Source organism: Pimephales promelas, chromosome 25, assembly GCF_988280905.1.
Source record: "Pimephales promelas chromosome 25, fPimPro1.hap1.1, whole genome shotgun sequence".
Classification (NCBI taxonomy): Eukaryota; Metazoa; Chordata; class Actinopteri; order Cypriniformes; family Leuciscidae; genus Pimephales; species Pimephales promelas.
Genome location: NC_142793.1, coordinates 200,558 through 223,943, shown reverse-complemented (window position 1 = coordinate 223,943; position 23,386 = coordinate 200,558). Strand labels below are relative to the sequence as shown.

Here is a 23,386-nt window from a genome sequence, read left to right as displayed (position 1 = left end):
GCTTCGGTAGCGCGGCCGCCATATCGGGGTGAAAATTCCAACTGGAGTTACTGGACAACAGCACTGATAACAGTTTTTGAGGTAGTTTTTTTCTTGCATTAGTGAGTATTTCCATTGTATGCAACTTTACACTTTTACTACTATTATTAGTTACCAACTCCACCAGGCCTGAAATATATTTTGGACGTTTTAATCCCCTGGATCATGCTACAAACATGATGATCATTGATGCGCTGTGTCCGTTGTCCTATAACTAATTGCCACTTTGGACATTGGCGGTGTTTTTTTGTTTGTACGGTCATTAATATAAGAGTACTGCAAAAAAAAAAAAAAAAAAAAAAAAAAAAACTGTTAGTGTTTACTGTAAAGCTATTCTGCTGTTATATATTTATTGTCAAACATTTACATTTTAGTACAACATTTATTTGCTGAATTAATTTATTTCATTGATAACTTATTTTTCTAAGTAACGTTATGTGTACCTCCCGGGAAACGGTGTAATGTTATTATAACTTTATGAACTGATATCATATCAGTTCATAAAGTTATAATAACATTACACTTTATCACTTTATTCTAAGTCACTTTATTATCACTTTATTATTTCTATTCTAATAACATATCACTTTATTCTAAGAATAAAGTGATATCAGTTCATAAAGTTATAATAACATTACACCGTTTCCCGGGAGGTACACATGACGTTACTCACAAAAATAAGTTATCAATGAAATAAATTAATTCAGCAAATAAATGTTGTACTAAAATGTAAATGTTTGACAATAAATATATAACAGCAATAGAATAGCTAGTAATAGAATTAAAAAAAAATAGAGTAATATAATGAATTAAATCCTTGAACTTCCCTGGCTCAAGTTATGTGGAAGTAGCAACTTCTTTTTAACTGCTATAAAGTTAACTGTTGTGAGTTAAATAATCACCTAGCCTAATTATTTCAACCTAAAAATGATCTCTGCACTGGACTAAATATAAGTATATTATATGACTGCGGAGTCGCTTTCACCCCGAAATGGCGGAAGCGTAGGGCCGCTGCTGGGCTACTGGCTTTCACTTCTTGTCAATATACGTTCTTTGTACTCGTTTTTATTTAATCACCCTGGGACATGTTTCCTTGTTTTTAATCTCTGGAACCAGTCGTTGAAAAAATTATAAAATAATTGAATATGCAAATATATTATGTCTGTTGTACGTCATTTGATATTCAGCAGCAAAGAACTTATATTGACTTCTATAATATTTGCCTGCAGGGATAAACAGAGGAAACCAGTTACACAACAAACAAACGCCTACAACTAAAAAACAGTTTTTTTAACATTAGATGTGCTCACTTAAGAAATGTCTGTTTTATTAGACTGAGAAATAAATCTAAAACACGCAATTTAATGTTTAAATCATAGACTGGACATTTTTTTAAAGGTTTAAAAAGAATAATAAAGAAAATTCAGTCTTGCAGTATAGCAGTTCGGCCTCCCGCCCACTGGCGGCGCGCTCTCGCTGCAATCTCGCCCTTAGCGACAGACATGTATTATCTCGCGAGATTACAGGAGGCACTTCCTCTTTGAGTTCTCGCAGCCATGGTAGGTGCTCACGTAGAGTTCTCCGACTGTCTGTAACACATCAATCTTTCTTAATCCTTTATTAAATGGTGCCAGAACATATTTATAACTTGTAAATATGGTTTCCATATGTGTTGAAGTATGATTATCAGTCAGTATTGTGCATGTGTGTGGGATATAGAGGTGTGTTAGCGGCATTGTTGAGGTGTAGCGGCTGGTCTCGGCAGAGCTGGAGTTCGCCTCATGTCGAAGCGCGAAAACTGCAGTAAATACACGAGTGTGATCCACATGTAATCTCTTCACAGCCGACCAAGAAGTCCAAGACTAGGAAGCTGCGCGGGCACGTCAGCCACGGGCACGGGCGCATCGGTCAGTAACGCTCGTGAGACACAGTGATGATGTTTAGCGGTGGGTAATGTGGTATTAATGTGTGTGTGTGTGTGTGTGTGTGCAGGTAAGCACAGAAAGCATCCCGGAGGCCGCGGTAACGCCGGAGGAATGCATCATCACAGGATCAACTTCGACAAATAGTGAGTAAAGCGCATCAACATCAGTCACGTGTGCAGCGCGAGCCGTGAACGCGCCTCTCCCCGAGTCTTCAGTGTTTATTAGTGTGTGTAGTGTTCATATGCAGCTCGTCCAGTGTGTATCATGATCCCTCTTCACTGCTAATATCAGGAGTGTGTGCTCCAGGCCGAGTGAACACACCTGAGAGGCGATACACAGGACACAAGTGTGTGTTTGCGCAGTCATACACACTGCTCTCTGGATGCTGTCAATCAAAGAGTTCAGTCCGCTGTACTTTAGTGCTTTATACACTACTGATCGCTTCGAAGACGCTTCACACACACAAACAGGACAGTGTCAGTCAGTGATGTGAACTTCATCAGACGTGAGCGGGTCCGATATCAGCCGCTGGGTCGAGTCCTTGCAGAGTTCAGTGTTGAGGACTGTATTATATTAGTAATATAATAACTGGATATTATGTTGAGGACGTTATCTGGAGCTCAGCCCCCCGTAATCACAGGAAGATTTGTTCTCGTCACATTTAATGTTTATTAATTAGAGTAAACAATGAAAACACTTTCTGCTTCAAAGTTCTGTTCATATCATCATGAAACGAGTAAATGTGGTTTTGTCTGTTAAATTATAATAATGAACAAACCCGAAGCCTGTAAATACGAGACATTGTGACTAGTGATGAGGTTTGGGTCTGAGATCGCTGAGGAATCGGGACGTCAAGAGGATTATTAGATCATGTCACGGTCCGTAACACCCCGTATCGCTTCCACAGTCGGAAAAAGTCTCAATTTAAGTGAATTGAAACAATTTTATGAAACACTGCTAAACTACACTACCAAATGTGTAGAGAAAAATATATATTTTGTATATATACATGTATTCAGTCAAGGAACATACATTGGGCATCATTTTGATTTTGAAAAATAAAAATCTGAAATTATACAATTAAAATAGGTTAATATCTATTCTATAATAATAATATAATGACTTGTAAACCATTAGCTGAGAATTATCATCATTTATAGCATTTATTCATCTTGGTTTGGGTTCATATAATGTTTTTTTTATTTATTTATTCAGAGGGGACAGTGTACATTAATCAACATTAAACTATGTGAATGTCCCAGAGTAGGCTAAAAGAGTTAATGTTCATCAGTAGTCCCCCAGCCAGATGTAAACACGGTAACCTTAAAGATAATCACAAATTACATGCAAAACATTATGGTTAATCATTAAGGTCGGTGACCTGACAGGTGATGGGCAGGTTCACATTGGTATGGTTGTGCATCAGTGTGTTCAGTCCTCCTCCTCCTCAGTGTTCAGTCCTCCTCCTACTCCTCCTCCTCCTCCTCCTCAGTGTTCTGTCCTCCTCCTCCTCAGTGTTCAGTCCTCCTCCTCCTCCTCCTCAGGGTTCAGTCCTCCTCCTCCTCAGTGTTCAGTCCTCCTCCTCCTCAGTGTTCAGTCCTCCTGCTCCTCAGTGTTCAGTCCTCCTCCTCCTCAGTGTTCAGTCCTCCTCCTCCTCAGTGTTCAGTCCTCCTGCTCCTCAGTGTTCAGTCCTCCTCCTCCTCAGTGTTCAGTCCTCCTCCTCCTCAGTGTTCAGTCCTCCTCCTCCTCAGTGTTCAGTCCTCCTCCTCAGTGTTCAGTCCTCCTGCTCCTCAGTGTTCAGTCCTCCTCCTCCTCCTCCTCAGGGTTCAGTCCTCCTCCTCCTCAGTGTTCAGTCCTCCTGCTCCTCAGTGTTCAGTCCTCCTCCTCCTCAGTGTTCAGTCCTCCTCCTCCTCAGTGTTCAGTCCTCCTCCTCAGTGTTCAGTCCTCCTACTCCTCCTCCTCCTCCTCAGTGTTCAGTCCTCCTGTTCCTCAGTGTTCAGTCCTCCTCCTCCTCCTCAGTGTTCTGTCCTCCTCCTCCTCAGTGTTCAGTCCTCCTCCTCCTCAGTGTTCAGTCCTCCTCCTCCTCAGTGTTCAGTCCTCCTACTCCTCCTCAGTGTTCTGTCCTCCTCCTCCTCAGTGTTCTGTCCTCCTCCTCCTCAGTGTTCAGTCCTCCTCCTCCTCAGTGTTCTGTCGTCCTCCTCCTCCTCAGTGTTCAGTCCTCCTCCTCCTCAGTGTTCAGTCCTCCTCCTCCTCAGTGTTCAGTCCTCCTACTCCTCCTCCTCCTCCTCAGTGTTCAGTCCTCCTGTTCCTCAGTGTTCAGTCCTCCTCCTCCTCCTCAGTGTTCTGTCCTCCTCCTCCTCAGTGTTCAGTCCTCCTCCTCCTCAGTGTTCTGTCCTCCTCCTCCTCAGTGTTCAGTCCTCCTCCTCCTCAGTGTTCAGTCCTCCTCCTCCTCAGTGTTCAGTCCTCCTCCTCCTCCTCCTCCTCCTCAGGGTTCAGTCCTCCTCCTCCTCAGTGTTCAGTCCTCCTGCTCCTCAGTGTTCAGTCCTCCTCCTCCTCCTCCTCCTCAGTGTTCTGTCCTCCTCCTCCTCAGTGTTCAGTCCTCCTCCTCCTCAGTGTTCAGTCCTCCTCCTCCTCAGTGTTCAGTCCTCCTACTCCTCCTCCTCCTCCTCAGGGTTCAGTCCTCCTCCTCCTCAGTGTTCAGTCCTCCTCCTCCTCAGTGTTCAGTCCTCCTCCTCCTCCTCCTCCTCCTCAGGGTTCAGTCCTCCTCCTCCTCAGTGTTCAGTCCTCCTGCTCCTCAGTGTTCAGTCCTCCTACTCCTCCTCCTCCTCAGGGTTCAGTCCTCCTCCTCCTCAGTGTTCAGTCCTCCTCCTCCTCAGTGTTCAGTCCTCCTGCTCCTCAGTGTTCAGTCCTCCTCCTCCTCCTCCTCAGGGTTCAGTCCTCCTCCTCCTCAGTGTTCAGTCCTCCTCCTCCTCAGGGTTCAGTCCTCCTCCTCCTCAGGGTTCAGTCCTCCTACTCCTCCTCCTCCTCAGGGTTCAGTCCTCCTGCTCCTCAGTGTTCAGTCCTCCTACTCCTCCTCCTCCTCAGGGTTCAGTCCTCCTCCTCCTCAGGGTTCAGTCCTCCTCCTCCTCAGGGTTCAGTCCTCCTCCTCCTCAGTGTTCAGTCCTCCTCCTCCTCAGTGTTCAGTCCTCCTCCTCCTCAGTGTTCAGTCCTCCTGCTCCTCAGTGTTCAGTCCTCCTCCTCCTCCTCCTCAGGGTTCAGTCCTCCTCCTCCTCAGTGTTCAGTCCTCCTCCTCCTCAGGGTTCAGTCCTCCTCCTCCTCAGTGTTCAGTCCTCCTCCTCCTCAGGGTTCAGTCCTCCTCCTCCTCCTCCTCCTCCTCAGGGTTCAGCAGAGGACAGGAACTGCTGCCAAACAGCCCAATGTTAGAGTTCCTGTTCAGGGAAACTGTCCTGCTAACAGAAGTGTGTGTCCCATCAGCTTTGAGTGTGTGTGTGTGTGTCCTGGAGCCGCTTCCGTCAGTCCAGCGGATCGTCTGGGTCACACACACACACACACACCTCGGGTTTATGTGGGCTTGGATCTGATGATTCTTATACTGTACGAGCGGTGTGTGTGTGTTCTGTCCTCGACCCGTCACAGATGACCTTCTGCTTTTTAAAAGCTTCACTAAATATGATTTATAAGCTGTTTAAAAAAACAAACAAAGAAACTCCGGACATTTTCTTTGTCCGTACAAAAATGCCGATATACTACAGAATTATATTAGTTTGCCAGCGCTTGAGTGTCGGTGTGGGGATTGCGCATAATTTAATCTTTCATGGTGTTTCTTGTATAACGACTTGTTTGTTTGTTTTATGAACTGTTTTGAGAACTGGAAATGCTCAATTCATGCATTCAAATCTGTAGATATTAATAAATGAAGATGATTAAATTGCATAGTAAGTTATTCTCCCGCTCCACAGTCGTTAGATCCCCATGTGACCCGTGTAGGGGGAATCCCCCAGTTTAGGGGACTAAAGCAGTGTGTGTGTGTGTGTGTGTGTGTGTGTGAACACGAGAGACGAGCGGCGCGGCTCCACACAACTGGAGATTAGCAGACCTGTGACGGGTGTGTTAGTCAGGAACTGACCCCAGATCAGGATCCGCCACTGATGCCAGACGTGTGTGTGTGTGTTCTCAGTCACCCAGGGTACTTCGGGAAGGTGGGCATGAGGCATTACCATCTGAAGAAGAACACTGTGTTCTGCCCCACCATCAACCTGGACAAGCTGTGGACGCTAGTCAGCGAGCAGACGCGGGTCAACTACGGCCAGAAGCCCGACGGCCCCGCGCCCGTCATCGACGTCGTACGCGCGGTGAGTCACACACACACACACACACACACACACACACACACACACACACACAGACCTGACGGCCCCTTAAAGGTATACTCCACTGTTTTAGGAAATTTCTCATTTCCCATCTCCCCCAGAGTTCAACTGTTGAGCTTTAGCGTTATTGAATCCATTCAGCCGATCTCCGGTTCTGGCGGCACCACTTTTAGCATAGCTTAGCATACATCATTGAAGTGCACAAGACCATTAGCTTTTCTCAAAAAAAAAAAAAGAAAAAATGACCAGAGTTTCGATATTTTTCCAATTTGAAACTTGACTCTTCCACGGCTGGGAACTGTACTCTCATTCCTGCGTAATAATCAGGACACTTCACTGCCGTACCGCGAGTGCAGCCGGCGTATGACTACACGAACTTAGTCCCGGTCACGTTGTAAGCTGGGCACTATTTTCAGGCGCTGTGTCGTATCATTACGCCGGCTGCACTCGCGGTACGGCAGTGAAGTGTCCTGATTATTACTGATTATTAGGAATGAGATTATAGTTCCACATCAGCCTAGAAAATCACAACTTTACGTTTCCCGTCGGTCTTAGTGCACATGATGAAAATACAGAAGATTTAAATAGGAAAAATATCAAAACTCTTTTTTTTTTTTTTTTTTTTTTTGAGAATGCTAATGGTCTTGTGCACTTCAATGATGTATGCTAAGCTATGCTAAAAGTGGTGCCGCCAGAACCGGAGATCGGTTGAATGGATTCAATAAAGGGGGTTCCCGTGAGTCCTTAAAGTCTAAAATTAGATATTTATAATTTAAGGCCATTAAAAGTCTTTTTACATAATTTTAGATGACACTTTGACTTAGTCCAATCTTAATGTTTTCCAAATTAAAACCATCTAATTTGCGTACGTATTAAATTATCTTTCTTTGTGGATTTGCTTGTTCACGTGACAATTCGCGTCACATTCGCGGCAGAATAACGTCCGTCTCCTGCACGCGAGACAGGAGAGGAGGAGAGAAGAAAGTTGGCAAATGTCAGTTCAGTTGTAAGTTAATTCTTTATGTGCGTAGAGGTGTGCGATGTGTATCGTCTGTTATGATGCTCTATTGTTTTAACGATGGACGAGGCACTGTGAGTGTGAGCTGACATCGCATTTGTCTCTCGTGTTTTCACGGCGTGATGTGTGCAGTTATAGGCATAGACATGTATTTATTATGGTTTTAGGTATGTCCCCAAATTAGTTTTTGCCTTATATTTATATCATGTTGTTATATTAGAATATCACATCAGTAAGAGTGCGATATTTATGTTATACAATAGTTAAATTACAAATAAATTGACATTGTGAGTTAGTTTTTAGCCATAACATTATCGATATTGTTTGTTTTCCCTTTATTTCACCGACTAGAATTTCAAAATGAAACCGTAGCAGAGTCTCAATGCAACAGACAGCGATGATCTCTTGAAGGAAATCCGCGTCTTGAACGAGTCATTTTAACGATTCAATCACTTGCTGCTTTTCCGTTTGAACAAATCGGTTGAATGAATGACTCCCTCTACTCGCTTATTAAGACAGCGATTTACCGCCACCTACTGCCAGTTTTAGTTTCATATTAAAAGTAAAAGGTTAAAATTAGAAATCATTTCACATTTAAATATTGAATATTGATTTAAAAAAACCTTATAGCTTGATTTATACGATTGTAAATGGAGTGTATATATTAATGCCACTTCTAATGCTGCTTCTGTGTCACCTTTGCACTGCAAGGATTTTTGATTGAATGATTTAATTTGACTGTTAACAGTGGTACTGTGTAATTAAATATTATTGTATAAATAAGTATAATTACTGTATAATTGACATAATACGTGATGCATAACTCTAAATAAGTTTAGGAAAAAAAATCTCCATAAATAGGTGAAAATGCCCCTGGAAATCAATTTAAGGTGGCAAATATTGCACATTAATTAATAATTTCTGTCACTGCTGTGAACTGACCACTGCATAGAATATGAAAAATATAAATATCTCCAACAACAGGCCTAAACCAGCCATGGCACCAGCACAAAACACAATCAGTAAAATATCAACTAATTATTAACAAAACGTTGAAAATATATAGATATATTTTTGTCAATATTGCACACCCCTAATGTATGGTATTAATTTCTTCAGGTCTTAAAAGCCTTAAATTTTACTTTAAAAAGTGTGCAGGAACCCTGCAATAACGCTAAAGCTCAACAGTTGAACTCTGGGGGAGATGGGAAATGAGCCTCTTTCCTAAAACAGTGGAGTATCGCTTTAAGATTTACATTGATATTAAGATTTTAACTGAGCTTCAGTATTAGGTTACTCTTGTGCTCGCTCGCTCTGGTTAATTCATAAATGTGTATTTTCTTCCCCATCTGTTTGTCCAGCCCATTAAACTCAGTCTGTGGCGCCATCTTGTGGACATTGATGATATCGCATTGGTTCATTTCCTGTCCTCAAGCACACCGCTAATCTGTTTATTTTAAACTCACACATTCTGCATTGATTAAAACATAAAATAAAATGTTTTATTGGTGGTATTGTGTAGAGAAATAAATTATAATTCAGATGAGAAAGTTAGTGTTGATTTTAAAATTAAGGAAAGAAAATATTGATCTGAAATTTAGCAAATTTTAAACTCTTTCAAGTACTATTATCAAACATATCTCAAGGTATTTTTATCTTTATTAAATTAATATCTAATTGAATAAATTAGTCCCAACTGTCTTAATCAGGGGTTCATTCACTTTCTCCATATTCCCACTGTGTGTGTGTGTGTGCGTGTGCTCTGACCGATGGTGTGTGTGTGTGCGCGCGCTCTGACCGATGGTGTGTGTGTGTTTCAGGGCTACTTCAAAGTGCTGGGCAAGGGCAAACTGCCGAAGCAGCCGGTGATCGTGAAGGCCAAGTTCTTCAGCCGGCGCGCGGAGGAGAAGATCAAGGGAGTGGGCGGAGCCTGTGTGCTGACCGCTTAAACGTTAATAAACCTGATCAAACTCTCTCTGTGCTCTCGTCTCTGATCTACAGCTGTGTGTGTGTGTGTGTGTGTGTGTTAATCAGTTTCAGACATGAAAACTACTCACCTTTCGGCGAAATTCGCCGTTTTGAAACCAAAATAGGTGACCTACGTGAATCGTGTAGATTAGATGAGAAGATGATTAAATGTTAATATTATGCTTAATCTGTAGATTAAGCTCTGTGGTTTCGCATAAATTGACTATCTTGCAGTTGTACCTCAATCATGTTCCTTTACCGCGTGTCTATCACAACATTGGAGAGCACTATTGTTCGTCACGCGCACAGCAACTGAAATGTAAAACTGTTAAAAGAAAAGGCTCAATAAACTATTGCATAGATAGATAATGTATAATTATCTAATAGATAGAAAACTGTATAATACACTATGCATCGATATATGTATTTCCTTTGTTGTTTGTGTTTTGAACTTTTCAATGCGTAACTATAGGGGCTGTTTACACCTGGCCACTTCATGCGTTTTCTCAGATCGGATAGCTATCTGATTTATCAAAACCATTTACACCTGCTCTCATAAATGTGTTTTTGCAAAACGGATATAAATCCGATCTTCAATTCCCGCTCTATATGCGGATTTAATGAAGTGCACGTCACCGAAAGCAGCAGATATGAGCTGCATTTTAATAATCATCGGCTAATTTCAAAATAAGCAAAGACAGCAATAAGAGAGAGCGGCAACGGAACTGGTAAGATCATTTCGTTTCTTTACTTTTAATGAAGATGGTAGTGTTAATCGTCTGCGATTTACTTTCCCTTTGGTTTGCGATAGATTGCGGCGCGTTGGCTTGATGGGCGTTCAGCTGCTCATCTGAGGTGACGCGCGTCGCAGTAGCGTCGTCATATCTGACTAAAATAGCATGACCTATAGCCTGTAACACGCTCTCGCGCGTTTATTTTTTTTTAGCATTTTTGGGAGTAGTAACATTTACATATGTGCTTTCAAGAACCAGATGCATACACGTGTCCAGTTTCGTCTGGAATACGGCCCAGACCACCTGAAGTGGTTTGAGGGATCGGATTCGAATTCGTTTCAGTGGGCATTACATTTGGTCTTTTCACGATCGGATGAGTAGTATGAAGCTGCAGACTCGGAGACCTGCATCTACAGTCCCCCTGCACCCAGAGTCCCGCATTCTCAGACCCCTCGTTTTTCGAGTCAGCGCCTCCTATCAAATTGTATCAGATAAACAGAACTTAAGCCAAAACGTGAGTAGGCTGTCTTCAATTTTATTTAGAGAATCGTAATAGCTCGTTTGATTTATTTTTTAATAAAACTAATTTAGCTAATCGATACAACATAAGAATAGTCAATTTAATATTTGTTTGTAACAAGATTTGAGCCGTTATGTTTTTTCGCCCTCTTTACCCCGAAAATATTTTGATAGCTAACGTTAGCCTTTAACCTCGGACTTTTTTATATGTCATAAATGCTGCAGTTATTTTTACTGCCAATTTTGTGCCCCCATATATCTCAAACCCACAAAGTTGTCCAAAGTTCAAAAACATCTCAAGGGACACTTCTACAGTCAGAGCAGTGCAACATGAATTTGAATTTTTTTTCTTTCTTTTTGAAAGATCATAAGACATGTGCTATCGTATCCAGTACACCATACATCGATGGAGTTGCCCCTTCCGATTCCAGCAACGTATCATTTTATGATTATGCAAAGCGACTTGTAAATGAGTTTTTTTTAATGCAATTAAACCTAAAGTCACGAACACAGTTTGTTCTTCCTTTTTTCTTTACAGTAAGATGATGTTTAGGTGATCATTAAATAAAGTAGCCTACTGAATTGTTTATTATTGGTGTTTTGTCTATTCTGATTTATTTTGCTTCGCATTCAAAATATCAAAAAACAGATTTTGTTATGTTAGCATGGTAATGTTAATTAGACCATTATAGGTTGAACTGAAAGAAAAAGTGGAATTTGAATTTTGAATAAAAAAATATATATATATAAAAAAACCAAACATTGTAGCAATAAAATATCACATAGACTATTTTTCAGAAGATAGTTCAATCTGTAATTGTATCCCTTCCATCAGTAACAATGAGTTTTTTTGGCAACTGCATTAAGCAGGGAACGCAAATATTTATTGGATAATTTATTTGAAGACCGTAATATTGCATCCTATTGTTTTTAATTGCATTTGGATAAGCGTGCACTGTACTCTGTGTGCGGGTGTTATTCGATCTTTTGAACAGCAGGAGGCGCTGTGTTCGAAAATGAGGGGTCTGAGAATGCGGGACTCTCGGTGGGGGACTGTAGATGCAGGCTCCGAGTCTGCAGCTTCATAATATTGGATCGGATAGCTATCCGATCACAGAAAACGCATGATGTGGCACGGCCCCTAAACAAGCTATAGAGGGGACTTTATTTGAATAGATCATTTTAAGAATATTTGGTTTGCAACAGATGTACATAACCCTAAGTGTTTCAATATCCATTGTAAATCCACTAAAGGCAATTCTACAGAAAAGTTCTAAACACATTATAAATGTTGCATATGTATTGCTAAAACATATTACAAAGACTGTGAACTGTGAAGCACTGAAATGTCCCGTTAGACCGTTAAACAGTTTTTCACCAATGTAATGGGCTATATGCACGCATAAGTTCCGCATTTGACGTAAGGATGCTCGTCCATTTCCGGTTGTGGAGATTAAAGCGGAGGAAAACCGGAGAAAACGGGATTATGGCAGAGTCTTCAATATTTACTGTCCTCCCGTCTTTGAAACGAAACGTACATACGTTTAGATGTAATTTTATATAGTTATGTTTATTTAATATCATTTTAAAAAGAAGCATAAACACAACGAGGGGTGTCTGTTTTATCTGTTTTTGTGACTAACGTTTCATTAGTATAACCATGGAGTATAAAATTCAATATAAATTCTCGGTATTGCGTTGGACTCTATGATCGCCGGAAGTTATCGAGCATCCTTAATCCTTCACCGGAAATAACGCCGTGCATAGAGCCCATTTTACGGATTGTTTGGGCGGGGCTAAAACAGGGCTCGATGACGCACTAAAGCCCATGAGCTCCTGGACACGCCCCTATTTGATGACGCATTTTGCTGATCTCATCTCTCCCCTAACAATAGAGCACATTCGCATTCGCCGCTCAATCGCGAGTGACTGTCAGTCCTATTAGTTACTACAGCCTACAGTTTTCTAGCTAGCTATTCGACACAGAAATGCATGGGCTGCTACCTGGATGCGATCATGTACAAAACAGATCGGAATCTTCATTTAAATTCCCTAAAAACGATCACATCAAGAAGAGGTTTATAGAGAGCCAACCTTGATGAAGAGCTGAGGATCACCGCCAACACCCGCCTCTGTAGTGATCGTTTTACACTGGATAGTTTTATAAACTTTCCTCAGAGACAACTGGGATTCACTGATGATCCGCTGTTACTGGTGAACGGGCTGAAACTACTATCTCCCGCCTCAGTGTTCATCCTCCCGTCTCCAAAAGCTAATCAGCTAATATCACCATCGACAGCTTTCTCGTGAGTGGGCGTGGTTTCAGCGCAGCCAGCGGACACGCCCCCAGCGTTTGAGAGCAGAGATAACAGCTCATTTTTTCATGATTTTGATAGCTTATTTTATCTACTTGCCGGCTTTTTTTATCATTCAAATTTGGCTGGATGGCTAATTACACATTTTTCTGTCGTGTCAAACTCAGAACACATACTTAATTTTGACTTTACGGGCCAGAGACTTTAATGTATTCAATTTAATGAATTATTTTATTTATCAAAATGAACAAAAAATACAAACATTGCTGAAGTGATTGTTTTGAACAATCCCATAATGAATATAGATTTGCAGTGGTGACACTAAATATGACTTTATAATATAATTGAAATCATATTTTTAAATGAGAAAAAAATGAGCTGGAGGAGACGCCACTGACTCTGGAGGAGCTGGAGGAGACGACACTGACTCTGGAGGAGCTGGAGCAGACGACACTGACTCTGGAGGAGCTGGAGGAGACGACACTGACTCTGGAGGAGCTGGAGGAGACGACACTGACTCTGGAGGAGCTGGAGGAGACGACACTGACTCTGGAGGAGCTGGAGCAGACGACACTGACTCTGGAGGAGCTGGAGCAGACGACACTGACTCTGGAGGAGCTGGAGGAGACGACACTGACTCTGGAGGAGCTGGAGGAGACGCCACTGACTCTGGAGGAGCTGGAGGAGACGACACTGACTCTGGAGGAGCTGGAGGAGACGACACTGACTCTGGAGGAGCTGGAGGAGACGACACTGACTCTGGAGGAGCTGGAGGAGACGACACTGACTCTGGAGGAGCTGGAGGAGACGACACTGACTCTGGAGGAGCTGGAGCAGACGACACTGACTCTGGAGGAGCTGGAGGAGACGACACTGACTCTGGAGGAGCTGGAGGAGACGACACTGACTCTGGAGGAGCTGGAGGAGACGACACTGACTCTGGAGGAGCTGGAGGAGACGACACTGACTCTGGAGGAGCTGGAGGAGACGACACTGACTCTGGAGGAGCTGGAGCAGACGACACTGACTCTGGAGGAGCTGGAGCAGACGACAGTGACTCTGGAGGAGCTGGAGCAGACGACACTGACTCTGGAGGAGCTGGAGGAGACGACACTGACTCTGGAGGAGCTGGAGGAGACGACACTGACTCTGGAGGAGCTGGAGCAGACGACACTTACTCTGGAGGAGCTGGAGGAGACGACACTGACTCTGGAGGAGCTGGAGGAGACGACACTGACTCTGGAGGAGCTGGAGGAGACGACACTGACTCTGGAGGAGACGACACTGACTCTGGAGGAGCTGGAGGAGACGACACTGACTCTGGAGGAGCTGGAGCAGACGACACTGACTCTGGAGGAGCTGGAGGAGACGACACTGACTCTGGAGGAGCTGGAGCAGACGACACTGACTCTGGAGGAGCTGGAGGAGACGACACTGACTCTGGAGGAGCTGGAGCAGACGACACTGACTCTGGAGGAGCTGGAGGAGACGACACTGACTCTGGAGGAGCTGGAGGAGACAACACTGACTCTGGAGGAGCTGGAGCAGACGACACTGACTCTGGAGGAGCTGGAGCAGACGACACTGACTCTGGAGGAGCTGGAGCAGACGACACTGACTCTGGAGGAGCTGGAGCAGACGACACTGACTCTGGAGGAGCTGGAGCAGACGACACTGACTCTGGAGGAGCTGGAGCAGACGACACTGACTCTGGAGGAGCTGGAGCAGACGACACTGACTCTGGAGGAGCTGGAGGAGACGACACTGACTCTGGAGGAGCTGGAGGAGACGACACTGACTCTGGAGGAGCTGGAGGAGACGACACTGACTCTGGAGGAGCTGGAGCAGACGACACTGACTCTGGAGGAGCTGGAGGAGACGACACTGACTCTGGAGGAGCTGGAGCAGACGACACTGACTCTGGAGGAGCTGGAGGAGACGACACTGACTCTGGAGGAGCTGGAGGAGACGACACTGACTCTGGAGGAGCTGGAGGAGACGACACTGACTCTGGAGGAGCTGGAGGAGACGACACTGACTCTGGAGGAGCTGGAGGAGACGACACTGACTCTGGAGGAGCTGGAGGAGACGACACTGACTCTGGAGGAGCTGGAGGAGACGACACTGACTCTGGAGGAGCTGGAGGAGACGACACTGACTCTGGAGGAGCTGGAGCAGACGACACTGACTCTGGAGGAGCTGGAGCAGACGACACTGACTCTGGAGGAGCTGGAGCAGACGACACTGACTCTGGAGGAGCTGGAGCAGACGACACTGACTCTGGAGGAGCTGGAGCAGACGACACTGACTCTGGAGGAGCTGGAGCAGACGACACTGACTCTGGAGGAGCTGGAGGAGACAACACTGACTCTGGAGGAGCTGGAGGAGACGACACTGACTCTGGAGGAGCTGGAGCAGACGACACTGACTCTGGAGGAGCTGGAGCAGACGACACTGACTCTGGAGGAGCTGGAGGAGACGCCACTGACTCTGGAGGAGCTGGAGGAGACAACACTGACTCTGGAGGAGCTGGAGCAGACGACACTGACTCTGGAGGAGCTGGAGGAGACGACACTGACTCTGGAGGAGCTGGAGCAGACGACACTGACTCTGGAGGAGCTGGAGCAGACGACACTGACTCTGGAGGAGCTGGAGGAGACGACACTGACTCTGGAGGAGCTGGAGGAGACGACACTGACTCTGGAGGAGCTGGAGGAGACGACACTGACTCTGGAGGAGCTGGAGGAGACGACACTGACTCTGGAGGAGCTGGAGCAGACGACACTGACTCTGGAGGAGCTGGAGCAGACGACACTGACTCTGGAGGAGCTGGAGCAGACGACACTGACTCTGGAGGAGCTGGAGGAGACGACACTGACTCTGGAGGAGCTGGAGCAGACGACACTGACTCTGGAGGAGCTGGAGGAGACGACACTGACTCTGGAGGAGCTGGAGCAGACGCCACTGACTCTGGAGGAGCTGGAGGAGACAACACTGACTCTGGAGGAGCTGGAGCAGACGACACTGACTCTGGAGGAGCTGGAGGAGACGACACTGACTCTGGAGGAGCTGGAGCAGACGCCACTGACTCTGGAGGAGCTGGAGCAGACGACACTGACTCTGGAGGAGCTGGAGGAGACGACACTGACTCTGGAGGAGCTGGAGCAGACGACACTGACTCTGGAGGAGCTGGAGGAGACGACACTGACTCTGGAGGAGCTGGAGGAGACGACACTGACTCTGGAGGAGCTGGAGGAGACGACACTGACTCTGGAGAAGATGGAGCAGACGACACTGATTCTGGAGGAGCTGGAGGAGACGACACTGACTCTGGAGGAGCTGGAGGAGACGACACTGACTCTGGAGGAGCTGGAGCAGACGACACTGATTCTGGAGGAGCTGGAGCAGACGACACTGACTCTGGAGGAGCTGGAGGAGACGACACTGACTCTGGAGGAGCTGGAGGAGACGACACTGACTCTGGAGGAGCTGGAGGAGACGACACTGACTCTGGAGGAGCTGGAGGAGACGACACTGACTCTGGAGGAGCTGGAGGAGACGACACTGACTCTGGAGGAGCTGGAGCAGACGACACTGACTCTGGAGGAGCTGGAGCAGACGACACTGATTCTGGAGGAGCTGGAGGAGACAACACTGACTCTGGAGGAGCTGGAGGAGACGACACTGACTCTGGAGGAGCTGGAGGAGACGACACTGACTCTGGAGGAGCTGGAGGAGACGACACTGACTCTGGAGGAGCTGGAGGAGACGACACTGACTCTGGAGGAGCTGGAGCAGACGACACTGACTCTGGAGGAGCTGGAGGAGACGACACTGACTCTGGAGGAGCTGGAGCAGACGACACTGACTCTGGAGGAGCTGGAGCAGACGACACTGACTCTGGAGGAGCTGGAGGAGACAACACTGACTCTGGAGGAGCTGGAGCAGACGACACTGACTCTGGAGGAGCTGGAGCAGACGACACTGACTCTGGAGGAGCTGGAGCAGACGACACTGACTCTGGAGGAGCTGGAGCAGACGACACTGGAGGAGCTGGAGCAGACGACACTGATTCTGGAGGAGCTGGAGCAGACGACACTGACTCTGGAGGAGCTGGAGGAGACGACACTGACTCTGGAGGAGCTGGAGGAGACGACACTGACTCTGGAGGAGCTGGAGGAGACGACACTGACTCTGGAGGAGCTGGAGGAGACGACACTGACTCTGGAGGAGCTGGAGGAGACGACACTGACTCTGGAGGAGCTGGAGCAGACGACACTGACTCTGGAGGAGCTGGAGCAGACGACACTGATTCTGGAGGAGCTGGAGGAGACAACACTGACTCTGGAGGAGCTGGAGGAGACGACACTGACTCTGGAGGAGCTGGAGGAGACGACACTGACTCTGGAGGAGCTGGAGGAGACGACACTGACTCTGGAGGAGCTGGAGGAGACGACACTGACTCTGGAGGAGCTGGAGCAGACGACACTGACTCTGGAGGAGCTGGAGGAGACGACACTGACTCTGGAGGAGCTGGAGCAGACGACACTGACTCTGGAGGAGCTGGAGCAGACGACACTGACTCTGGAGGAGCTGGAGGAGACAACACTGACTCTGGAGGAGCTGGAGCAGACGACACTGACTCTGGAGGAGCTGGAGCAGACGACACTGACTCTGGAGGAGCTGGAGCAGACGACACTGACTCTGGAGGAGCTGGAGCAGACGACACTGGAGGAGCTGGAGCAGACGACACTGGAGGAGCTCACGTGTTGTGTCGTGTTGTGTCCCCTGGCCGACGCCCCTGACACAACAAAAGCTGTCCCAATGCAGTCAAGACTGGCGTTTACTTGCCAAGGTCAATAAATGCTTTAGCAGTATTTGTTCATTGTTAAGTCATGTTAACTAACATATTAACTAATGAAAGTTTATTGTAATTTGTTAATATTACTGATTTGCTATAATCCCTGTCACATAAGACATGTCCTGACACCTCAGATATGCAAAGCACTGATTAGTTTATGTCCTGTAAGATGGACTCTGAGTAAAAGCTAGAGAATAGTCTGATTCTCCCTCAGTGCTGTGTTGTGGTAGTGTTCCTCTCTCACCAGCAGATGGCCACTGGATCACAGCTCTAGATGACAGTGAAATGTTGATCTCACAGTATATGTTTATTCAGAGCGTTTATTCAATTAATTTAAATGAATGAGCTGAATGTAGATGCAAGTGCAGATATCAGAGGCTTCAAATGAGAGTGAGTTTAGTGAACAGAGCACTTAGTGGCTAAAGAATGACGTCAGAGTCGATCTTCAGACATTATCAGTGCGCAAGAGCTATGGGACGGATGCTGATTGGCTGACGGATGAACTTCTGTGCTCTGATTGGGCGAAGGGAGATAATTAAACACCTACACAGATAACACAACTCTTCATGGTGAATATATAAGGGCTTGACCACTGACGCCACACACAGTAGTATCAAGGTGGTCTTTAAGTTCAGAGAGTCAACACTTTCACCGAACAGCAACACAAGGTGAGGTAAGACCATAAAGCTGGTTTTTGTGAGATTGAGACGTCTGTGGTTTGGGAAAGGAACGCCTTTCATTACTCTAATGGGTTTGAGTGGTGAATGAGGCTTCACAGACGACGCTATAGGCAAATGCATGTAGTCACTGTGTTTTTGTCCCAGGGGAACATGTTCCTGTTGAAGATCTCTGCCTTGCTAGTGGTGCTGCAGATGTCCAGCTCGAGCGCTGCCCCGGCCAGGTAAAGCTTCCCTCCCTTCTCGTGTAGAGTCCACAGGTGGGCTGATCTGCATCACCGTTTGCTCTGTGTCTTCAGACCCGCTTCAGAGTCTCTGACAGACAGATTTGCGCTCATGGACTACGAGGCACGGAGATTATTGAGCGCTATAGTCAAAAACGTGGTGCAGATGACGGCGGAGGAGCTGGAGCCCACCAGTGATGACGACAGGTACGAACTCCACAGGTTTGTAGGACTTTCTGAGCAGGGAAAGAGTGCGTTTATGTGAAACGACCGACGACTCCTGTTTTCATTCTGTGAGAGGCAATCGCAGTAGATCCAGTTAGTCAAGTGGAGAGATCAGTGTGAGAGTTTCTCTGCCGGATGAGGTGCACATCTTCCTTCTCACAGAAATGCAGTGAAGCCTGTTTGCTTGTCCTAACAGCAGCATGCGATCTCTCCGTCCTCTGAATCCTGCACGTTCCCACCTGAGCATGTTCTCTCTCTCTAACCTGATGCATGTGTGAGCACTAACAGGCGGACTCCCGCTGCATGTGTGTGTGATGCGCCTGTCCGCATGTGTTTCTGTTCAGCCAGGGCAGATTCCTGTCCAAGCGCTGCTCCAATCTGAGCACCTGTGTGCTGGGAAAACTGTCCCAGGAGCTGCACAAACTGCAGACGTTCCCGCAGACGGACGTGGGCGCGGGGACGCCCGGCAAGAAGCGCAGCCTGCTCGAGGGCAACCTGTTCCCCAGCTACGAGGAATCCTTTAACACCATCTAACCCTCCCCCCCGCTGCATGTGGAGCTTGACTGACCGCACACACACGCCTGCTGCATCGGGCTCTTACTTCCTTCCTTCCTTCGTTCTGTCTTTGTTTTTTTGGCAGAGAAAGGGATGTTAAGATCTAGATTAAATTTCTTCCTCAAGGAGTCATTTTTGTGCATTTCACATGTATTATAAAGGTAACTGATGATGATAATCAAATATATATATAAAAAAAGTATGATTTCTTTCATGTAATTAAGTTCAATAAAGGTATTTTTATATCAGGAAGTCTAATTTTATTGTCAAGTTATTAGTTACATATTCAATTGTTAAACTGCCTCTACAAAAACAACAAGATTTCTGCAGGTAAGATGACATCTGTGAATGTGATCAAATCATCAGACTGATAATTCCATACACATTAAATATTAAATAGATGAGTAATGCATGAGTGTACTTTACTGAGTGTTGTATATGGGTGTCCCTGTGCTGATCCGCGCTCCCGCTCTCTGTTGCTCAGCGTGACCGCGCAGAAGCGCGCGTGTAACACGGCCACGTGCGTGACTCACCGGCTGGCGCACTCCCTGAGCCGGTCTGGGGGAATGGGCAGATCTGGGTTCATCCGGACCGATGTGGGACCCGACGCGTTCGGCAGGAGGAGGAGGAGGAGGAGCTGAGCGCGCGAGCGGGGTATGGGCGCGCCCCCGAGACTCTGAGCGGTGTGTGTGCACGAGCGCGCGAGAGACTCCGTGCGGTGTGTGTGTGTGTGTGTGTGAGAGAGAGAAAGTTTCTGACCGTGTCTTCTCTGTTCCACAGGTGAACTGGACCAGAGCCACACACGTCCCCGCTGCACCACATCTTAGACACGCACAAGCACTTGTGTTATCCATGTGTATTGACTGGGCGTCTAAAACACAGAGAAATCTATAGATTTTTATACGAAATAAATCAGATTCATATGGACATTGTGTGTACGCTGTGTGTTTATTCTGCATCTCTGTGGGGACAGGATAAATCCTTCATGTGTGTGTTCACTCTTAACAATACAACTTGTTCACTGGCATCATGGGAAGTTTCGCTTGCACAAAAGGATCTTTATAGTGGGAGTTGCTTCTTTAGATGATTAGCATGTTCTTTACACTATGAATAAAGTTGTTATTTTCAGAACATTTCACTGACAGGCTCTTAGGGGAACCACAATGCTTCTTCAAAGCCCCTTTGCAGCCTTTATTTTCAGAAGTGTAGGCTGTGATAATAAATTGAAGGTATTGTAGAGATTAGCTTTGTGATTGTGAACTTCTGAGGTGTGTTTGAAAGGCTTGGACCTGCTGAACCGGATCAAGCTCATGTTATAAAGCTCATCTGCAGGACATTCAATGCTCTCCGGACGGGCTCATTATAACCCGAGATAATACACTAGGTGTGGTTTTAAAATGCATCATACATCCAGTCCGTTCAAAATCATTCATACAAACTCGAGGAAGATTTGTGCCGTCACTGTCCAACAGGTGGCAGAGCGAGTCCCATTTTAAAAGCCTATTTTACTCAAGAAGAATGACTTTGAATTTTATTAAATAAATGGTTATGATTCTACAGTCCATCCAGGCCATGTTCAGCTTGATAACACCGTATGCAGGCTAGAGTGTGTTTGCACACGCGTAACCTGTTATTCAGGCATTGCTGTGTGTGTTCAGCGGCTCTCCTCCTTCACTGGGGTTATTCTCCTGTTTCTCCTCTGAACAGATCACACTGATCCTCTCCAGAAGAACACACACACACACACACACACACACACACACACACTGATCTCTCCAGAAGAACACACACACACACACACACACACACACACACTGATCTCTCCAGAAGAACACACACACACACACACACACACACACACACACACACACACACACACACACACACACACACACACACACACACACACTGATCTCTCCAGAAGAACACACACACACACACACACACACTGATCCTCTCCAGAAGAACACACACACACACACACACTGATCCTCTTTTATCCTGATATATAAATAAATACTGACCCTTCACACTTTTTCTAAAGCATTACAGTTTTTTACAATCACTTTGTTACTATTTTCAGAACCTTGATGTCATTTTTCACAACTCTAGACACAAAACTCAAAACGGTTATCACTTGTAACACAGGCTGTCTAATGTATAAAACAATTAAAAATTTATTGTGAAATACCATTGAAACATAACTATAGATCACCCACGCACAAGCTACCGATAGTTTCACTGTCATTATTCGTACAATCATTAAATACTGTAGAACAAAATAGGTGATACAAGTTTCATTATGATACTACATGAACAGTAAACACATCTCTGTAAAAGTTCTGCAGTAGTAGAGAGAATACACATGTGGGAGCTATTTTGAGTTTAGTTTCATCTAAATTGTTGTTCTATTGGAGCTCTGGAATTTTTTGTTAGATTTAGGATCTTTTATTTTGTAGGGACTTTTATTTTAACAGTTGGTGAGAATGTTTGAATGAAAAGATGGCCGCCTCTCACTTTAGGTTTAGGAACGTACAAGCATAGAGTTCTTTACTTGCTATCGAAACTATATTGAATCAATTAAACCCTACGTGGATATTAGTTTGACATTCAAGTTGTGCCTTTTAGCACCCCCCCTTTTTTTTTAAAAAACAACTACCAATTCTTTGTTGGATTACTGGAATCTATCCTGTCTGATACTACCAACCTACAAAACTGCTGGAATTCCATCTGATCCATCAAAAAAGGTACAATTCAAGTTTATTTGCGTTGGATAGCTTGTTAAAGAAGTAACCGATACGTCCCAGCTATCAGTGGTCCGCCATCACATTAGTAAAGAACTTTGCAATCGTTTACGCTGCTTCACAATCGAATTGTTTGGAACCTATGGAAGCATTTGTTGACTGCTAATGAAGCTTGAAAGTTTTGGATCTTTTTGAGAATTCTCCTTTTCAAGTTCACTATTGGAGTGCATTTTTTGTTTGATACGGGATTTGCTACAGGAGCAGACCTTGATTTTTATTCATGCACATTTAAGATTAAATGAAGACAGTTGAGAATGAACTGAGTTGAAGAGAACTGTGCTGTGTTTACCTTTTTTGAAAAAAAAAAAAGAAAAGAGATTTTTTTTGTGGTTCTCAAACAACCTGAAATATGGCTGATGGCAAAATTAAAGAGCTCTGTGCAACGCGCACAGGAAAACTTGGCGTGTGTACATGCAAAATGAATGAATTAAAGGAATTATTAAAAGGTGGAGATATTGAAGCTGTTGACACAGGCATTGAACAGCTCCATGTGGCGTTGGATGAATTTAAAGATGTGCATCAATCTGTGCAAGTGCTGCATGAGGAAGAGGAAAAGAAAAGTGACAATGATGATTGGTACCAACCAAAGATGCAAACTTTTGAAACATTTTTGAATGAGGTAGAAATGTGGAAGAGTGCTCAAAGCCATGAACCCCAAACTGTGGTATCTCCTCTGGACAGTATATCCATTGTGGCAGCACGTGCCAGTAAAGTAAAATCTCCATGTTCTAGTGACGGTGTTTCCTCAAAATCCTCATCAGTGTCTTCCGCACGATTAATAGCTGAAGCTGAAAAGGCAGCTCTATTGCAACGTGCTGAAGGAATGAAGGAAAAACAAGCCTTGGAAATGGAAAGAATTAAAGTGCAAAATGCTATGGAAAGAGTTGAACTTGAAACAGAGTTGGCTGCAGCTAATGCGAAGGTGCAAGTGTTACAGAGCATTGATGCTGAATCTATGAACTCTAGACTTAAAGCGATAGAAGTTTCAGAATTGCCAGGAGATGGCATGAATGCGTATCTGGAGAGCAAATACGACAGAATTAAGGAGCATGTTTATCCTGAAGCCTCACCAGTGGAATATACCAGAATCTCTGCTGTTCCCAAAACATCATTGCAAAAGGTTTTAACACAGGATACAAGACCACGGAGATC

The 23,386-nt window shown here is 45.3% G+C and overlaps 3 protein-coding genes across 8 annotated transcripts in view; all 3 read left to right on the top strand.

Annotated features, from left to right (window-relative positions):
- The first annotated feature begins 1,515 nt into the window (after window positions 1-1,515).
- Window positions 1,516-9,327, top strand: rpl27a (ribosomal protein L27a). Its single transcript, XM_039670259.2, has 5 exons — window positions 1,516-1,598; window positions 1,883-1,946; window positions 2,032-2,107; window positions 6,142-6,316; window positions 9,173-9,327. The coding sequence occupies exons 1-5, from the start codon at window positions 1,596-1,598 to the stop codon at window positions 9,299-9,301; spliced, it is 447 nt and encodes a 148-aa protein (XP_039526193.2). The 5' UTR covers window positions 1,516-1,595; the 3' UTR covers window positions 9,302-9,327.
- An 8,993-nt stretch (window positions 9,328-18,320) lies between these two features.
- LOC120478397 (calcitonin gene-related peptide 1) lies at window positions 18,321-20,351 on the top strand. Of its 6 annotated transcripts, none has more exons than XM_039670266.2 (5): window positions 18,334-18,422; window positions 18,574-18,650; window positions 18,726-18,857; window positions 19,915-20,113; window positions 20,211-20,351. In XM_039670266.2, exons 2-4 carry the CDS (start codon window positions 18,580-18,582, stop codon window positions 20,069-20,071), a joined length of 360 nt encoding a protein of 119 aa, XP_039526200.1. In that variant the 5' UTR covers window positions 18,334-18,422; window positions 18,574-18,579; the 3' UTR covers window positions 20,072-20,113; window positions 20,211-20,351. The 6 variants fall into 6 exon arrangements, with proteins under 6 accessions (XP_039526195.1, XP_039526200.1, XP_039526199.1 ...); XM_039670265.2 differs by having other exon boundaries at window positions 18,726-18,872; window positions 19,915-20,084; XM_039670264.2 differs by having other exon boundaries at window positions 18,726-18,872.
- Window positions 20,352-21,920: 1,569 nt separating this feature from the next.
- Window positions 21,921-23,386, top strand: part of insc (INSC spindle orientation adaptor protein) — a 55,142-nt gene continuing 53,676 nt past the window's right edge. Inside the window, exon 1 of the mRNA XM_089127821.1 lies at window positions 21,921-22,177. The gene's annotated coding sequence lies outside the window, so the exon portion shown is untranslated. The remainder of the gene's footprint in view (window positions 22,178-23,386) is intronic.